We start from the raw sequence: 19,583 nt of genomic DNA on the forward strand, positions 1-19,583 counted from the left end.
TTCTACAAGAGCTCTTCAAGATAGCTACAGCATAGCAGTTTGGACCGCGGTAGGTATTCTTCCAAACTCTTGAAGAAGTTTTGAAGAGCATTTTATCCTACCGCGGTCCAAACTGCTATGCTGTAGCTATCTTGAAGAGCTCTAATAGAACTCCTGTAAAAAAATGTTACTTGGGGCTGATGAATGAAAATAGCATAATTTTGGTTCGTCTTACATATATTTACCGGAGCAAGTACACAAATTAAACTAGAGTCTACATCTTTCACCACATTAACCGATTGTTTCATTCATTCACTCATTCATTTGTTATGCTATAGCTGATAAGAACGCACTTACTTTTGTGATGAATACTTTGATGACAATTCACAGAATTGATCATTTGATTCCATTTAGTATGCAATGCGAGAAAAAGTATTTGCTTCTTTATAAAATACCTACCTCTTCTACAGAAAAAGTAATTTTTCGTTCCATCCTTCAATTAGCTAAATCTAAAATGTACAAAAAATTCACCAATTGAAAAGGAAACTCTAAGCTGGGACGACAATTGACTAATCGTATCTTTGCGTAACGTTTTCTGTTGACTGGCGCTTAACTTAATTTACTCTAACTGGGGCTCCTTTTTACGCCGACTTTTTGTGCTTGCCTCCCCCGTACGATTTGATGTAAAAGTCCACAAACATTCCCAGGATGAGCAGGGCCTGCCCGAAGCCAATCCAGTGCCAAATCATGGGGAAGCCGCAGTCGATCGCTTGCAGTGCCGGCCGGCCAAAGTGGATTCCCAGGTGGACAAACTGCACCAGCTGCATCCGGGTTAGGTAAACCTTGAACCGAGCCGCCCACTGGGAACCGTACGAGGCCAGATAGTAGTAAAAGTACATGACGGCATGCACCAGCGTGTTCCACAGTCCGAGCAGGTAGATGTGGCCTCCTAAAAAAAGGAGATTAATTAACTACGACAATCCCTCTGGAAGAAGATTCGGTACAAACCAGGCACAAACAGCACTCCCAAATAGGTCATCGCGACCATGATGGCGTGGTGGTACACGTGCAGGAAGGACACGTGGCTCTGCTTCTTGCGCAGCACGAAAAACAGCGTGTCGGCCAGATCCAGAATCTTGAGCAGGAAGTACGCGTAGGACAGGGCCAGCTCCTCGTAGCCTCGGTTCGTGGCGGAAAAGTCAACCGGTTGGCACACGTAGTTGAAGTTGGGACGGATCCAGAGGCAGTAGATCTGGGTGATGGGTTATGAAAAAATGTAATGTTATTAAAATGTAATGCTAAAGGCAGTAGAAATAATCTTCCTTAGTTTTCTTTTCACATACAGCATAAAAATTTGCATCAAGATGAGACTCCAAAAGTTAATCGAAATGCATTACTTTTCGATACAAGTGCTGAAAAGTTAAGCAGCAATCAAATGAATGACAGAGATTATTAGCAGTTTCATAACAGAATTGCTTAAAAATATATTCCTATATGTTATGTATTCAAAATCAATCGCTGATTTTTTCAGACAAATTTTTGTCTGGAAGTTTTAACAACTTAAACTAAATTAAAGTGTAAATTAAGCAGCTCTTAGTTGAAAACAAACCATTTCCAGAGTTTTTTTTAAAGAAAAGGTCGTATATATGAAACACAATAGATTATAGTACCCTTTGCACACCACATCTAGCACCGCCTGAGGGAAAAAAAGGAAAAAAAGTTCATGCAAGTCACTGCACTGTGCTGGCAGTTGAAAAAACAGGAGTGACAAAAACGTATCGTGACATAACAATTTTGTTGTGAGTCAAATTTGGTGGCAGATTGACCAAGAAGGAATGTTTGAGTAAGTACAACAAGTCCGTTCATGAGTAAATGATATAAAAAATAAACGCTTTTTTAATTAGAATTGCAACTTTCCGCAAAAAAATTGTTTCGTCCACTGAAGTGAATCAGGACTATATTTTGAATAGTTAAGACTGTTTTTGAGAATTAAAAAGCTTCAAATTTGCAAACCGATGATGAAATCATTTTGATGAGCAAAATATTGTACAAAACCATTGCTAAAACAGCTTTCTGTTTCGCCCCAGCTGCAGTGTGTAAATCTGTATCATGGGAACTTGTTACCTTACTAAAGTGGTGTTGTTGAGAAGAACTGAGGAAAGTAAAGTTACACTCTTCAAAAAAATTATTTTCTGTTTCACTTTTTACACAGCAAATTGAATAGCACAACATAATCAATGTAGAAAAACAATTTTAAGATAAGCCATAGATCACTAAACATGCAATTTTTCGAGCTTTTTTACAAGATGGTCATAATTTATTTGGCAGCGTGTAAATCGTCCCTATGAATTCGAAGGGATGGACCCTAAAACATACTGATAAAGGGATAAATTTTGAACACAATGAACTTAGGTTTTTTTTTTTTAAGTTTCCAAAGGCACTTTTTTCTAAAAATTGGCAACACTGCCAAATTCATTTCAAACCATCTTGTTTTAATGTCAAAAAGATGGCATTTTTGCATATCTGAAATAAGAGTAATTTTCATAAAAAAAGTTAAGCAAAAAACTGGTATTTTTATAGTTATACCTAACATTAGAGTGTACAGGAGTCGACATCAGATTGATCAGCAAACAAGTTCTCGTGATACAGATTTTCTAATATTCACATACCAATTGCATGAAAAGCTGTTTGGTCTATTAGTGATGTCCTTGAACTGCTAGTCAAAAATTTTGCATTTTTAATAACTTTCCCAGAAAATTCTAAAATTTTAGAAAGCATAAAAAATTATGCACATTAATTTTGAAGCCCCTCAGTAATAAAGAAATCAATGATTTACCTTCCAATTTTTAACTGATTGTCCCAAAGCTAGTTTTTTGCTTTACCTGATCGAAAATCATGTTGAAGCAATTTGAGAAAACATTTTTATTTAAATCTTGAACAATTGAAACTTTTTAAGAGGTTACAAACTTGTAGAAAATCACAAAATTTCAAAATACAGAATGTTTATAAAAACCACCTTAAAAATGAATTCTAATCACACTTAAAGTTCCTTGAAGATATTTCATGATATAATTGATATGTAAAAGACGATTTAAGCTAGAAATTTTGCAATGCGCAAAGCGAACTGTCAAACTTTCTGAGCGTGTTTCTCGAAACAACGAGTTGATTTATGGGTGCCACGATATCTCGAGATTGGATGCACCAAAATGGCTGAAATTTGGGGTGAATACTCTAAAGACAAATCCCGTATGCATGCCAAAGCCCGATTTAAAAGTTTTGTTTTTAATAAAAATTGAAAAATTTAAATTGATTTTTATCTTAAAGAAAAAAAAATCTGAGAGTCGACCTTTGTCCTGCATACTGAACCCGTTTAAAGAGTCTTCACCAAAATTTTGAGCCGATTTGGTCAAAGCAGTGTTGAGATATCGTGGTTTTTTGAAACTGACATTGATAGAAATTTGATCTGTGCAGTAATTTTGATACATCCAATGGAACAGTCACATTTTTGCATATATGTTCGATAATAAGTTATCCTTTAATGCTTACATACTCAAAATTTTCTAAAATGTTGAGATATTAATTTGATGGGCATTTCAAAAACCTATCAAAGTCACCCCAGTTTACAGTAGCTACCAAATAAAAATAAAAATGATAAAAATTAAAATGTAAAAAGAGGGTTTTATCATACTTAGAGGGTGACGATTCTCGAGATTTTCAATTTCCCGGGAATCGAGAGTTGAATTTGGCCATTTCCCGGGAATTCCCGGGACCCGGGAGTTTTTTTACTATGCCAATAGTGGCAAAATTTAAAAAGAAAAGTATTAAATTCGTTATTTATTCGTTAAATTAAGTATCCTCATAATTTTGAGGAACTATATAGTTTACTATAATTGTTTTAAAATGTTTACGAATCATAATTCGCAATGAGTGACTTTTCAAATGTTTCACAAACTTGTTCCATGAACTTCTTATTATTCAATTTTTGTGAAGTAAAAACATAGCTAATATATAATTTCCCAGTATCGAGATTTTTGCAATATGATAAATAACGACTCAAAACAACAATTTAATTTTTTTTTCATCCTTTTTAAGGTCAACTGTAAATTTTAATTGAAGATATATTTACAGTTATCAGGAAAACCGGAGTATTCACAATTGGCGAACCTTAACTTTACAAAGATTACCGCTCCAGAGTTTAATATTGAGGTTGACGTGAAACATAAAATGACATCGCTTTGACATCAAAAAAAGAAATTACCTTGAAAATTCACTTAGGTACCGTAAACCGGGGTGACTTTGATAGGATTTCAATTTGTTTTTGGAATATTTTCCAACAGGTAAGGTTTTTCTCAAGATTATTATTTTTAAAACATGTACTGGGGTAGGCCACACAAAGTCCATGCACTATTTTGGAAAAAAAGTTTTTTCAAGAGTGTTTAGAAAAATAGTTACGTTAAAAATTCTTATTTTGAATTCCGGGGTGACTTTGATAGTCATAGTTTTTCTTGTTAAAATCATATTTAAGATGTTCCAACTTTATTTGTACGTTAAATGTACCATCACTAAAGTCGCTGATATAGTTTGTAAGAAAAGAAATCAATGTTTATGTTAAGTTAACTAAGTTTATAAGGTTTTTAACAAAATACATATAAATTTTAGGTAAAATTGTTAAAAAGTCGGAATTTTGCTGAAATTTGTTAAAACTAGTTTTGTTTACAAAATTATCGATTTATATTGCATTTTATACTGAATTCGAAGCACGAATCACAAGTTTTCACATTTTACATGAAATTTTTTCAACTGAAAATGCCTATAAATTTGAAGATTTTTTTTAACTGTGTTTCAAAAATGCATATTATTTATTATTTACAAACATATTTAACCTTCTCCTAGTGGAAAATTGTCCAAAGAATCCGAAAATGCATTCCGTTTTCCGATTCAAAATTATGTTCACTGAGAAAATCATGACACTTTGAGAAGTTTAAAATAATGACTTTCATTAACATTTTCTTAACTATAGTTAACTAACTTTTTAAACTCTTCAAAATTTTATGAGAACTTCTTCTTGAGGTACTTTGAACACTTCTCTACCACGGTCAGTATGTTTCTGAACCATTCCTTACGTTTTTTAATTGTACTCTTCATTTTGCGGAAAAATCGCAAACCTATCAAAGTCACCCCGGCTATCAAAGTCACCCCGTTTTACGGTACTTAGAATTAAAAAAATGAGGATTGCTATGCTCGAGAGAAGATATGGAATTTGAACTTATCTTGAAAAAGCTTTTACCTCTTAGAAATAATAAAATATAAATAATATTTCTGGAGTTTTTTTCACAACGCCCTATACTGCCCATGATCGCATAAATGTCCCATATGCATTTTCATCACTTTTGAGTTATTGATGCAGTTTGGTTCAAAATCGTGTGCTCTTTCAAAAGAGCCTATAACATGCAGTACTTTGTTCTAGAAATCAGGAGGAAATTCAGTTTTTTCGTGGAAACTTAACACGTAGCCTTATGTGTGGGACAAACTTCAAATGCGTTTTTCTCAGCTTGCTGTTTTTGCATATGGGACATTTATGCGAACATGGGCAGTATAAACACTCTGGATTTATAAAAAAGAAAACATTAAATTTCATTTCTAGGGTGTAACTGCAGAGTATGTTTGAAGGTAAATTTTGGGGTCCACATTTTTTGGCTTCTCTCGATTATAGTTATTGGAATTTTTTAAAAGTTAAAATTTAAAAAATAAAAAAATATATGAATAGAAAGATTAGAGAAGCATTGGTTTATTTGAATTTGAACATCGAATATTAGACATCCAATGTTCCAAACAATTTGGAATTTTTCAAATAATTCTTGATTAGTTTATAAAATTTTGCTTCAATATTTATAAGCTTAAAATTTCCCGGGAATCGAGAGGTCCAAAAATGGTCGATTTCCCGGGAAATTTTTCCCGGGAATTCCCGCTCGTCACCCTCTAATCATACTTAACCAAACAAAATTGAAATGCAATGCGCAAAGTGTGGACGCAACCAATCGCTCCCAAATTTTTGGGGGTTGTTTTGAGGCCCAAAAGGCATCATCAAACCATGGATCTGGTTTGATTTGATCATTTTTTAAATTTTCCATGAAACGACGAGCCAGTCCAGTTTGTATCCATTTACGTTATTTTTATAACTAAATCGTATTCAATAAAGTAATCCCAACACGCTGTAAATTATTTTCAAGGTCATTTCTGGACAGAGTGCATTTATATCATTAACAAATAGAAAAAAGTTTTCTTGCTTGATTTAAATTTCAATTTTTGCACCAATAAAAAATGTTAAAATTACATGTTTTTTTTTGAAAGAGAACATCAGTAACAACTAAAAAAAACTGATTTTAAGTCCAAAGGAATAGTTGTCATACACAGCAAAAAATCCAATGGTAAAATCGCATGCAAAAGCATGCACATCACCTTCGTCAAAAAAGACACTTAATATTACACACTGCATGTAAAATTTTTGTAAACACAAAAAAAGTTGCAACCGACGGGAATCAAACCCAGAACCAACAGTTAGGACTAGCGCCTTAGCCCGCTCGGCCATCAAGGAAAGAAAGGATAAACGTATATGTGAGCTTGAAATTTCGGTCAAGTAGGTTTCCCATACTGATGGGCTACATATTTCAGGGTGTAATATTACACAGAATTTCATGAAATAATGCAAAATTTATTTTACACCCAGGCCTTTTACACGCAGCTGGATTACTACTTTATTTGCTGTGTAGTGCAGTGGTCTGAGTAACAAATTTAGCTGGAAAAGATTCCTGCTCAAGGAAATATTTTGCAGATTTAGTGTTAATGGATACTTATATTTTAGACAAATGTAAGATATTTTACCGCTTTACTATGACATATCTAAATAAAGATATTTTTTTGTATAACTAAAATACGTCATGATCACAAACTATTGAGCAATTCTCTGAGATTTCGGTCATTGGATTTTTTTTTGTATTTTTTAATCCGGCTGAAACTTTTTTGGTGCCTTCGGTATGCCCAAAGAAGCCATTTTGCATCATTAGTTTGTCCATATAATTTTCCATACAAATTTGGCAGCTGTCCATACAAAAATGATATGTGAAAATTCAAAAATCTGTATCTTTTGAAGGAATTTTTTCATCGATTTGGTGTCTTCGGCAAAGTTGTAAGTATGGATATGGACTACACTGAAAAAAAATGATACACGGTAAAAAAAATTTGGTGATTTTTAATTTAACTTTTTGTCACTAAAACTTGATTTGCAAAAAAACACTATTTTTAATTTTTTTTATTTTTTGATATGTTTTAGAGGACATAAAATGCCAACTTTTCAAAAATTTCCAGAATGGGCAAAAAATCTTTGACCGAGTTAAGATTTTTTGAATCAATACAGATTTTTTTCAAAAAATCGAAATATTGGTCGCCAAAATTTTTCAACTTCATTTTTCGGTGTAAAATCGAATTTGCAATCAAAAAGTAATTTAGTGCATTTTTGATAAACTATATTATCGACATTAGAAAATGGTGGGTTGTTTGGGTGAGACTTAGAAAACATGAATTTTTCTGTTTTTTAACGTTTGCATGGCAATATCTCAGCAACTAAGGGTCGTATCAACAAAGTTCAATAAAGCAAAATATAGAGAATTTTCTCAGCTTTTCAAAAATATTTTTTTCAAAGGTGGGCAAACATGGGCACTAATTTAAAAAAATGAAAAACTGCGACTATTTTCAAAAAAGTTACCTAAAAATGGTTATTACTTGAAAACGGTGCAGTTTATCAAAAATTCACTGAAATACTTTTTGATTACAAATTCGATTTTACATCGAAAAATGAAGTTGAAAAATTTTGGCGACCAATATTTCGATTTTTTGAAAAAATCTGTATTGATTCAAAAAATCATAACTCGGTCAAAGATTTTTTGCCCATTCTGGAAATTTCTGAAAAGTTGGCATTTTATGTCCTCTAAAACATATCAAAAAATAAAAAAAATAAAAATAGTGTTTTTTTGCAAATTAAGTTTAAGTGACAAAAAGTTAAATTAAAAATCACCAATTTTTTTTTACCGTGTATCATTTTTTTTTCAGTGTAGTCCATATCCATACCTACAACTTTGCCGAAGACACCAAATCGATCAAAAAATTCCTTCAAAAGATACAGATTTTTGAATTTTCACATATCATTTTTGTATGGACAGCTGCCAAATTTATATGGAAAATTATATGGACAAACTAATGATGCAAAATGGCTTCTTTGGGCATACCAAAGGCACCAAAAAAGTTTCAGCCGGATTAAAAAATACAAAAATTAAAATTAAAGAAAAAAGACCGATTCCGTAGAGAACTGCTCTATTAACAATGTTGTAAAACTTTTAAATGCAACAAACAGCATTTTTTTATTTTTGGATGATTTTTCCGGCTAAATTTGCATTTCTGCATGATCATGTTTTGAAAATGTATTGGTAAAAAGCTATTAAAACTCAAAGAACCATCTTTTGTTTTTGCGAAGCATTTTTTGTGGCACACTAATTCTCGATACAGTCCGTAGTCAATGATTTTGCATAACCCTGGTTATTTTCTTTTTGTGGACAACTTTCAGGATTTTCACTCACTTAATCAACAACAAATAAAACTCCAAAACATGCACATGATTCAATTCGTCACACTCAGTCGCACGAGTTCGCTCGGATTAGGTTACAAAAAGTTCAAGTAGGTCAAATCCAAATTTGAGACACAATCAGCAAAAGACCCTCGGGGGGCTCGATCACTTTCAAACTGGTGTCTTGTTTACTACATTTGATCAAATTGATTTGTCACTCGTTTAGTATCTTTCTACTTATTTGGCACTTTTTCATCCACTTGTCACTTGTCTATGAGTAATTTTTTCTGATTTTTTCCAGAAAGACTTTTTCTTTTTACGAAGTTGGAACCATTTTTTAGCTCTTAAACGTTAAAGGATCTCACCTCCGCAAGGAAGAAGGCACTGTTCAGCACGACCTGGGCGATGTTGTACAGGCGGATCACATTCTTCAGATCGTACGGCTTCCGGTTCTCCATGAAGCGGGGTCCTACTTTGAGCACCGCTATCAGGTACAACCCAATGATGGCCGGAACTTGCCAGGTTGAATCGATCAGTGGAAGGTCGCGACTGCGAGCATCTGGAACAACAACAACAATGACACTTATCAAAAACCTTGATTTATTCACTTATTTTTAGCGCAGTCCTTCACTGAGGTTCTTCTCGGACCAACCAGCATCCATTCACTTTTATTTGCTTGTTTTTCACAAAGGAAACATAAATTGTACTTCCGTACCATGACGCTCCACCAGCAAAAAGTTAAATCCTTGGTACAGCTTCTGCAACACTTGCGCCATGCTGCTGCACTTGATCTTGACGGTTTTCCCCCCACAAAAAAACAAGATCCTTGCTATTACAATCGGTCCCCCGTAGTTCACTGTACCCTTAAAGTAGAAAGAACTGAACTTGGTTGCGGCTCGCGTGTACGAACGGTTGAACTACCGGCCCGGTACTAAGGCGAGCCCGCCGCTAGTTACTAGTCTTATATCAAGAAGGTCGCCGCCGCTGTTGTTGTTGTTGGGTCAGTTGGACTATAAAACCTCCAGCTCGGCGGCTATACTAAGACTAAGATGGGTGATTAGCTGGACGAAAAACGGGTGAAAATGTCCGAGTTGGCGCGATTAGTGTGGTCGGAAAAAGTGGGGTTGATATTTATTTGTTTGTTTGTTTAAGTTTTCAAGTCTTGGATAACTTTAAAAACTAAGTAGGGAGTCAAATTTTTTATCAATTTTAGCTGATTTCACATCTTTTTCTCTACAATTTTTGAAGTTTTTTTTTGCATATTTTTTGCCGTTTAACTTTTTAGGTCAATTGCAATACCCGACATTGTGTATTTTATTTAAAATTTATCTGTCAATGTTCTAAAAAAGATTTTTTTTTCAAATGCACTTTGACATTCTTGTTTTATGGCTGTAAAGTCTTGTTATATGGCTGTTCGTCATCTACAAACAAATCTGAAAATGCAATTAAAAAATGTTTGAACATCGTCCAAAATCGCATGCAGGTTTTTATGGACGACCTAACAATGACAAACTTCGTCTTTGGTCACAGATACACTGCCGTTTTACGGCGATATGATGTATACGCCATTGAGGTGATTTTGCTGTAGACACGATTTTCTGTTTTTGTTCATTTTTTCAATTTAAAATGACTAATTTAAGGTCTGCTCTGTAGAAACTGTTAAAAAGTACAATAAAAATATGGCCCCTACAAAATTTCTTGTTTTTTCCTATTCTCTACAATTTTAAACCACAAACATCATTTGGCCGAAAAAATAGCAAGTAAAAATCACTACTTTTCCTTCTCAATGATGTATGTATACATTGCTCGATCAAAGCAGACTATATTTTTTGTGCCAGGTATTTCGACAGCTGAGCGGATCCCTTAATGCATTGTCCACGTGGATACTTTAAGGGGGGGAGGGTATTTGGGAGTGTTCTTTTATTACGTAACGCAGTTGGTGGGGAGGGGGGGGGGTCGGAGGTCGTGTTACGCTCCGATCTTTTGCGTTACGTAATAAAAGAATGTTCCCTTAGCGATTGTCTACGCTCCATAAACACATTTTTTGCATGAACAAATGTCCGCAAGGGATGTGGATGGGTCTAGAATTTTCAAAAAAGTGTCTACATGGACGTGGATATGGTGTCATCCATTAAGTACGTAACATTAAAATCAGCCGAAATTTATTCAACCCTCCTTTGTCACGATTTATCTATGCTTTTAACACGCAATGTCACGCTTGCTCAAAACCCCCCTTTTTCCACAGAACGTGACGTACTTTATGGATGACGCCTAATGGTCGTCCCCTAAAATCGAAATAATGTAATAAAAAAATTATGTTATAAAATATTGCCCATTCTTGATTTGGTCCCACAACCTCAAATCAACATTCAAATAGTATTGAATTTGACTTCTATGAATTCTTAATGTATACGTACATCATGATGAGTAAAATTGGCGTATACATCATTGTTTGTTTGCTTAATAAAATGGGCCCCAGAGCAGTTTTTTGAAAAATTCTTTCGTCAGGAGGTAGCTTTTAAGTTTCTTAATCAGACTGTACAATAAAATTGAAAATGTCCAAAATGGCGTATACATCATATCGCCGTAAAACGGCAGTACAGTACTAAAGAATTTTCAACCAAGTGAGAACGAATAAAAATTATTTGATTAAATAAGCTGATGCTTTGGATAATCGTTCAATTTCCAAAAATCAATTATTTTTTAATACAATTTTGATCTGTTTTAAAATAGATATTTCAAACATTTCATTACTATCGATTATTTTTTTAATCTCGAAGGGGAAGCCAAGGTTATCAGGATAAAATTGATAAAAATCTGGCTTAGTAACGATCTGGGAAAATCTTGCAGACGAAAATCTTGAATGAATTAATACAAAATTCCGATTGTTGAATTGATTTTTTGACCTCAAAAACGTTGAATTTACATCTTCATTCAAATAAACATACTATTCTTTCGATTTTTTTTTGTTAAAATATTTATCAAAAAACAATTCAAAGTTGGCAAAAATGGCAACAGACAATGATTCATCTTTGTTCTGCCTGACATTTTGAAAATGAACAATTCCAGCTCGAATCAGGGATTTTTCTGTACTTTTGTACCCGACCCTCTCCGATTTCAATGAAACTTTTTAGACATGTTATCCTAGGCCTATTTAAGCCATTTTTGTGTATATGGAGCCAATTGTACTGAAAAATGACATTTGAGAAGGGCGTAAGTTATTTATATTTTGTAATTTAAAAATCACTGTAACTTGAAGCCATTGCATCGTATCAAAAAGTTGTAGAAAATTGGATAGGCTATTTGAAAAAAAAAAAAAAAAAAAAAAAAAAAACACTGAAAGAAAAACACACGCCACTTCTATGAGATTTAAAAAAAAAAAATTCTTTCGATTTTTTTTAAGGAAAAAAGCCTAACATGTTACAAAAAGACTCATGAAAAATGCAGGATGTTATGTCTCTCAGAAAAAGTACAAAAATCATTTGCTAAAACTGTTTTTTTAAGTGGTCTAAACGTCAAAATTTTCAAAAACCGATAGTGGTAATCGATTCCTCAGACAATTTTACATAAAAGTCTCCTATGTACAATCCTTGTGAAGATACAGCGGTTTTAAAAATAAAAATGTTGAAAAAATAGTTTTTTTTTGTGGTTTTTGGCCATTTCAATATGATAGACTTGATTTTTAAGTCTAGAAAATATTTTTACCAGAAGGCTCGTCCATTTTCCCATAGGTTTGCCTTTGACAGCTTTTACAAATTTCACTACTCGTGTTTTATATTTTCTTTATTTTTGTTTTGTACTCTTATTACGATTTAATATTGTTTTGGTTTTGTTTTTTTTTCTGAGAGATTAAGAGATATCATAATATTCAAAATCACACCTTTCAGAAATGTGAGTCAAGATTCAATTTTTTTAAAATATCTTTTTAAAATAGATCAGAAAATTATACAAATTGAACCATTGAAGTGTTGGCATTGGCATTTAAAATTCGGATACTTGTTTTTAAAATCGAAAGATTTTTTTAAAGCTGAAATCAAATGTTTACTGGCTTTTTCTCGAAAACGAGGCACCGAAACAAATTTTTGTGAAGTTCTTTTCGATGAAAAATTTAATTTATCATTTAAAACTGACGTCAAGACAAAATTGAGTCAGAATTCTATTATTTTTTTTAAACAAATCATTTCTCGGCAGCATCAATTGTATCCGTAGAGGAGAGTGGGGAGACTTGATCCCCTTTTTTTGGAACGTTCATAACTCTGTCAATTTCTCAAGAATTAAAAATACACAAAAATGCTCATAAAAAAATATATTTTGTGATAATTATTGAAAGAAAAAACGTTGCATGATTTTTTTTAAAATTAATTCCTTCGGATAAAAACTTTGGTCAAAATGAATCATGAATTTCAAGAGATAATTTATTCGCCCAATTTAAAAATAATAAGTGTTCAGTATTCGTTTTGTACCTCAATATTGTGCCACACTAGCGGTATAAGCGGCATTAAATTTCGTCGCAAATATTTCATGATGAGAAAAAAGCGCAAAAATGTATAACTACATTTTTATAGACACAAATTCACCGGAAATTGATATAAACAGGCTACCGCCATCAGATCCTGTCCACTGATTATGAGACCAGATTGACCTGGTGACCATAAACTTAGTTTTGTTTACGGTTTTTTAAGATAATTGTACCAAACTCACCCACAACCACCACGACCAGAACCGCAAGGTTAAGGTGTGACGTTGTGGTGATCAGTCCCACATCGCGATAAACTAATGAATAACATTAGGAAATTTGGCTGCTGCTCGTTGCTGCTGCTGACCGGTGACATATTTTGGCACGGTTTCGCTAATCAAAGCAGCGGCAGAAGTTGTTCCAAGCGCGAAGAATCAACTTGCCGCGGGCAGCTAAGACTTGGACGTTTGAACGAACTTACTAACAGCAATTAGACGAAGAGGCAACGACCACGTGACGTAATGCATCCGTTTTGTCGTGCGTCAAACAACGTTACGGTCAATCACCATGGGAAGGTGCTATTCTGAAATCTGAAATTTTATCGGTTTGTTTGATTTTACTAATTAACAGGACACGTGTAATATTCTGTTTTTTTCTGATCGTCATTCTGCCTCTAACACTAAGAACACAGTTTGAAACTGTCCAAGTGATTATTACATATTTTGTCGAGTCGATGCTAATTTCCTTATCTCAGAAGGAATCCCCGAAAAAACAGATGTTCAGATAAATTCTGATGTCTGAAAAATTGGTGGGTATTTTTTCTTTCACATCAAAATCATTTGGTGCTGCAAGTAAAAAACACCTGTTTTGAAAAATTTCTATCTCTGAGAAATTTAAAATAACACAAATTTTCTTCAAGGTCATTACCATGATTATTCTTTCGAAGACTAAAATTTTGCTTCGCTTATAATATTTTGTCCCTCTCAGATTTTTTATCAGGATTGCCATTCTCCAAAATTTCGTCCTTCCCTATGACCAAATAAGCTATTTTGCGTTATTGGTTCGTCTATACACGTTTCCAAACAAAATTGACAGCAGTTCAAACAAAAATGGAATGGTAATATTTTCAAATCTGTATCTTGAAAATGGAATTTTTGGTGAATTTGGTGTCGGCAAAGTTGCAGGAATAGTTAATTCCAATTCAGGAAAAATAGGCACATTTTAATCTAATCTAATCTAAACAGACCCTAGCGCAGCCAATCTTTCGAAGGGATCCTGGAGAGTGCCTTAGGTTAGATGACGCCTAGCACTCTTCTTGTCATTTATTAACATTTGTAGTGCGCCATTGCATCGAAATGCATTGAAACATCACAAGCGTTAAAGCGGCCAGGCCTACTGCGTAAAGCCGTATCGCAGAGATGACTCGTAATTGGGTTGAGTTTGAGCACTGAGTGTTCGAACAACAACACAATTCTGAATCAACAGGGGAGGAAGAAGCGTGGGGACACACCACCATACACTCCGAGATTTTTTGGTTGTATTCGTTGGGAGCACCACGCTAAGAAGGTTTGGTACTCCGGGACCCTCTGGGATGAGACATTGTATTTCCACGAATGCCCTTGACACTATTTGCCGTGGTTATAGCGTTACAACTCACTCTCAGGAAAATAGGCACATTTTAAATAAAATTACTATTTTTTCACGATCTATAATAAAATATCGATATGCGCATTTAAATTTATATATATCATGATTTAGAAAATCAAAAAAAAAATAGCTTTCGAGATATGACCCAACAAGGGCAAAACGTATTTTAAACTGTGCCATTTGTTTAATATCACATGTTGTGTAAAAAAATAATCAGTCGAAAATCTTGCCTTTTTTAAAGATAAAAAATCGGATTTAAAATCACAAAGTTCTCAACAGAAATTTTCGAAGTAAATCCACTTTAAGTTTGACTAATGAATTTTTTTTACGAAATCCGTCTTTTTTTAATTTTTGTATTTGTTAATCCGGTGTAAACCTTTTCGGTGCCTTCGGTATGCCCAAAGAAGTCATTTTATATCATTAGTTTGTCCATATGGGTAATTCTCCGCCAACTCACACAGCAGTTGCCCCGACCCCTCTTCGATTTGCGTGAAACTTTGTCCTAAGGGGTAACTTTTGTCCCTGATCACGAATCCGAGGTCCGTTTTTTGATATCTCGTGACGGAGGGGCGGTACGACCCCTTCCATTTTTGAACATGCGAAAAAAGAGGTGTTTTTCAATAATTTGCAGCCTGAAACGGTGATGAGATAGAAATTTGGTGTCAAAGGGACTTTTATGTAAAATTAGACGCCCGATTTGATGGCGTACTCAGAATTCCGAAAAAACGTATTTTTCATCGAAAAAAAAACACTAAAAAAGTTTTAAAAATTCTCCCATTTTCCGTTACTCGACTGTAAAATTTTTTTGGAACATGTCATTTTATGGGAAATTTAATGTACTTTTCGAATCTACATTGACTCAGAACGGATTTTTTTTCATTTAGAGCAAAATTTCTCATTTTAAAATTTCGTGTTTTTTCTAACACTGCAGGGTTATTTTTTAGAGTGTAACAATGTTCTACAAAGTTGTAGAGCAGACAATTACAAAAATTGTGATGTATAGACATAATGGGTTTGCTTATAAACATTAAGAGTTATCGCGATTTTACGAAAAAAAGTTTTGAAAAAGTTACTTTTTGCGTTTCATTTTGTTTCATCGTCCGTGTCTGTCGCGGGATGAACGGCCATGATCGATGACGACCAATTTCAGCAACAACAAAAAACTGTATCTTTTGAAGGATTTTTTTGATCGATTTGGTGACTTCGGCAAAGCTGTAGGTATGGTTTCCACTTTGACAGTTCAAAATTGAGGCCGTTTTGCGAACCACTATTCAGCACCCAGAGTAAAGCTTGATTTGCAAAAAAAATACTATTTTTATTTTTATTATTTTTTTATGCACATCAATTTCTCATTAGTGAATTCAGTTAAATTTACTGAAATTTTCAGTAAATGAAGACTTGCTGAAATTTCAGGAAACTTTGACAGCTCCATACAAATTTTAACTGAGGTTCAGCGAAATATTAACTGAAAATTTCAGTAGTGCAGTTTTCAGTAAATATTAACTGAAAAAGAACATCAGAATTTGCTGTGTATGTTTTAGGTTTTAGTGCCAACTTTTCAGAAATTTTCAGAACGAGAAAAAAATCTTTGACCGAATTATGAATTTTTGAATCAATACTGATTTTTTCTAAAAATCGAAATATTGCTCGCAAAAATTTTTCAACTTCATTTTTCGAAATAAAATCGAATTTGCAATCAAAAAGAACTTAAGTGAAATTTTGATAAAGTGCACCGTTTTCCAGTTATAACCATCTTAGGTATTTTTTTTAAATAGTTGCTGTTATTAATTTTTTTAAATATTTTCGAAAAGCTGAGAAAATTCTCTATATTGTGCTTTTTTGAAAACAACGACGACCCTTAGTTGCTGAGATATTGCTATGCAAAGAATAAAAAACTTGATTTAAATTTTTTGAAAATATTGTTTTTGAAAAGATCGGAAAATTTCACAAATGTTACATATTTTAACATTGTAAATCGGACCAATAGTTGCTGAGATATCGACATTAGAAAATGGTGGGTTGTATGGGTAAGACTTAGAAAACATAAATTTTCCTGTTTTTAAATGTTTGCAGCAACTAAGCGTCGTATCCACAAAGTTCAAAAACAAAAATATAGAACATTTTCTCAGCTTTTCAAAAACATTTTTTTTTTCAATACCATGGACACTAATTTGAAAAAAAGAATAACTGCGACTATTTTCAAAAAAGTTACTTAAGGGGTTACATACATGTAGAAAATCACAAAATTTCATATAACAGAAAATTTATTAAATCCACTTAAAAGATGATTTTCAATCACTCCTGAAAATTTCATGAAGATATTTCATGATTTAACTGAGTTAGAGACGATTTAAGTTCAGAATTTTGCCATGCGCAAAGCCAACTGTCTAACTTTCTGAGCGTTTTTCTCTGAACTCCAAGTTGATTTACGGGTGCCACGATATCTCGAGATAGAACGGACCAAATCGGCTGAAATTTTGGGTGAAGACTCCCAAGATATGTCCCGTGTGCATGACGAAGCCCGATTTTGAAATTTTGGATTTTCAAAAATTACAAAAATCAAAAACTGGCGATTTTTTATATGAAAAACAGAAAAATATTTTTATCTTTTTTTTAAATAAACTTTTTGAAAATCGGCCTTCGTCATGCACACGGGACTGGTTTAACGAGTCTTCACCAAAATTTTGAGCCAAATTGGTCAACGCAGTGTTGAGATATCGTGGCACCCGATTTTTGAAACTGCTAACTTCAAACAGCTATATCTCGGCAATAATACAACAAAATGTCTTCAAATTTGTTTTGTTAACAGATGAAAATGTATATTTTAATGTCCTGAAAACAGATTTTGAAAAAAGTTTAAGTGTGTGCTCAAACCAACCTCTGACATTTTTGCCGATTTACATGTATATTAGGGTGGCTCGACAAGATCGATTTTACAGAACAGGCATTTTCCGGTCCCATTTGGGCCCCCAAACAACCCCCCAAAATTTGGGAGCGATTGGATTTGACCCGGCTTTCCGCAAAGCGATTCAAATTTGTATGGAAATTTGTATGGAAAAACCCTCTTTTTTACATTTTGATTTTTATAATTTTCATTTTTCAGTCAATTTAAAAACTAACACCGTAGAAGTATAGTCCTGAATGTCCTCTAAAACTTTCCCGAAGAAAGTATGGTCCTATCTTGCTTCCGGAAAAAGATATAGAGTTTTTAAAAGAGGCATTTCAAAATAAGTGCTGAAAATTATATTTCTTGCCAACACTGCCAGTATTTCGGTAGATATTTAGAAATCTTATTTTTCAACGTAATAAGGAAGCAACCTAGCAAAATGGTGTCTTAGGAAAAGTTGTTGTATATGAATGTGGCTTTTATTTAAAATTATTGACATGCAGGGTGACACACCTACAGAGTGTCAACCAAGCCCTAACTTCTACTGGTGACCTTTTAAAGCGTTGGTGTCTTAGGAAAAGTTGTTAAGCTACTTATTCCAAAAAATTTTGACATGGTTGGAAGACAAGGTGGCACATCTAAAGGGTGTCAACCCATTTCTAGCTTCTATTTAAGACCTTTTTGATCACTGTAAAGTGGGCAAAAATGGGTACAAATCGCTAATTAGGCCTGTCACGCAAAAGGAGGCTGAACAAAAATTCGTAAAAGTCAGTTTTTCACATAAAATTTCCTGGGGAATCGATTGCGCATGATTAAAAACAGTTTCCGATCTTGCAAATTTAATTTTACATAAACAATGATGGTCAAAAATAATAAGTACGATTTTTTTTTTACAAAAATCACTATTTAAAAAAAAATCTTAACCCGTCGGAAAACATTTCAAACTCCAAACTTCTGAATGGCTTAAAAAATGAGCAACTTGGCCGAAGCCACCAAATCAATAAAAAAAATCTTGAAAAGATACAGATTTTTTTAATATTTACGTAACATTTTTGTATGAACAGCTGTCAAAATTGTATGGGTGAACAAATAACACAAAATGGCTTCTTTGGTGATAGGGAAGGCCTCCACAAAGTTTGAGCCAAATAAAAAAAAATGGTCGAAATCGGCCGATTTTATAGAGATTGCTCCAATGTCCCGAACATTTTTACAGAATAACTTCCATTATTCAGCTTCCTTTCACTTTAAAGAGCAATTTTCAGAAAAAATACAACTGACCGGTGAGTTGCGATACTATCATCTTAACTTTTTTACCGTGTTTTTAATCATGTGCAATCGATTCCCCAGGAAATTTTATGTGAAAAACTGACTTTTTACGAATTTTTGTTCAGCCTCCTTTTGCGTGACAGGCCTAATTTGCGATTTATACCCATTTTCGCCCACTTTACAGTGATCAAAAAGGTCTTAAATAGAAGCTAGAAATGGGTTGACACCCTGTAGATGTGCCACCCTGTCTTCCAACCATGTCAAAATTTCTTGGAATAAGTAGCTTAACAACTTTTCCTAAGACACCAACGCTTTAAAAGGTCACCAGTAGAAGTTAGGGCTTGGTTGACACCCTGTAGGTGTGTCACCCTGCATGTCAATAATTTTAAATAAAAGCCACATTCATATACAACAACTTTTCCTAAGACACCATTTTGCTAGGTTGCTTCCTTATTACGTTGAAAAATAAGATTTCTAAATATCTACCGAAATACTGGCAGTGTTGGCAAGAAATATAATTTTCAGCACTTATTTTGAAATGCCTCTTTTAAAAACTCTATATCTTTTTCCAGAAGCAAGATAGGACCATACTTTCTTCGGGAAAGTTTTAGAGGACATTCAGGACTATACTTCTACGGTGTTAGTTTTTAAATTGAGTGAAAAATGAAAATTATAAAAATCAAAATGTAAAAAAGAGGGTTTTCCCATACAAATTTCCATACAAATTTGAA

The 19,583-nt window shown here is 33.6% G+C and overlaps 1 protein-coding gene across 1 annotated transcript; it reads right to left on the reverse strand.

Annotated features, from left to right (window-relative positions):
* Positions 1-204: 204 nt before the first annotated feature.
* On the reverse strand, positions 205-9,634 carry LOC120415397 (elongation of very long chain fatty acids protein AAEL008004-like). The gene is made up of 4 exons (XM_039576924.2): positions 9,312-9,634; positions 8,962-9,155; positions 988-1,231; positions 205-928 (listed from the first exon to the last, which is right to left on the reverse strand). Exons 1-4 carry the CDS (start codon positions 9,370-9,372, stop codon positions 621-623), a joined length of 807 nt encoding a protein of 268 aa, XP_039432858.1. The 5' UTR covers positions 9,373-9,634; the 3' UTR covers positions 205-620.
* Positions 9,635-19,583: the final 9,949 nt, after the last annotated feature.

This window comes from Culex pipiens, chromosome 2 (genome assembly GCF_016801865.2).
Source record: "Culex pipiens pallens isolate TS chromosome 2, TS_CPP_V2, whole genome shotgun sequence".
Classification (NCBI taxonomy): Eukaryota; Metazoa; Arthropoda; class Insecta; order Diptera; family Culicidae; genus Culex; species Culex pipiens.

Coding starts and splice junctions, on each gene's coding strand:
- LOC120415397 (XM_039576924.2), bottom strand. CDS start 9,372: ATGGCGCAAGTGTTGCAGAAGCTGTACCAAGGATTTAACTTTTTGCTG. Junction 1,232..8,961: donor GTGCCTTCTTCCTTGCGGAG/GTGAGATCCTTT, acceptor CCCATCACCCAG/ATCTACTGCCTCTGGATCCG. Junction 929..987: donor GGGAGTGCTGTTTGTGCCTG/GTTTGTACCGAA, acceptor TCCTTTTTTTAG/GAGGCCACATCTACCTGCTC.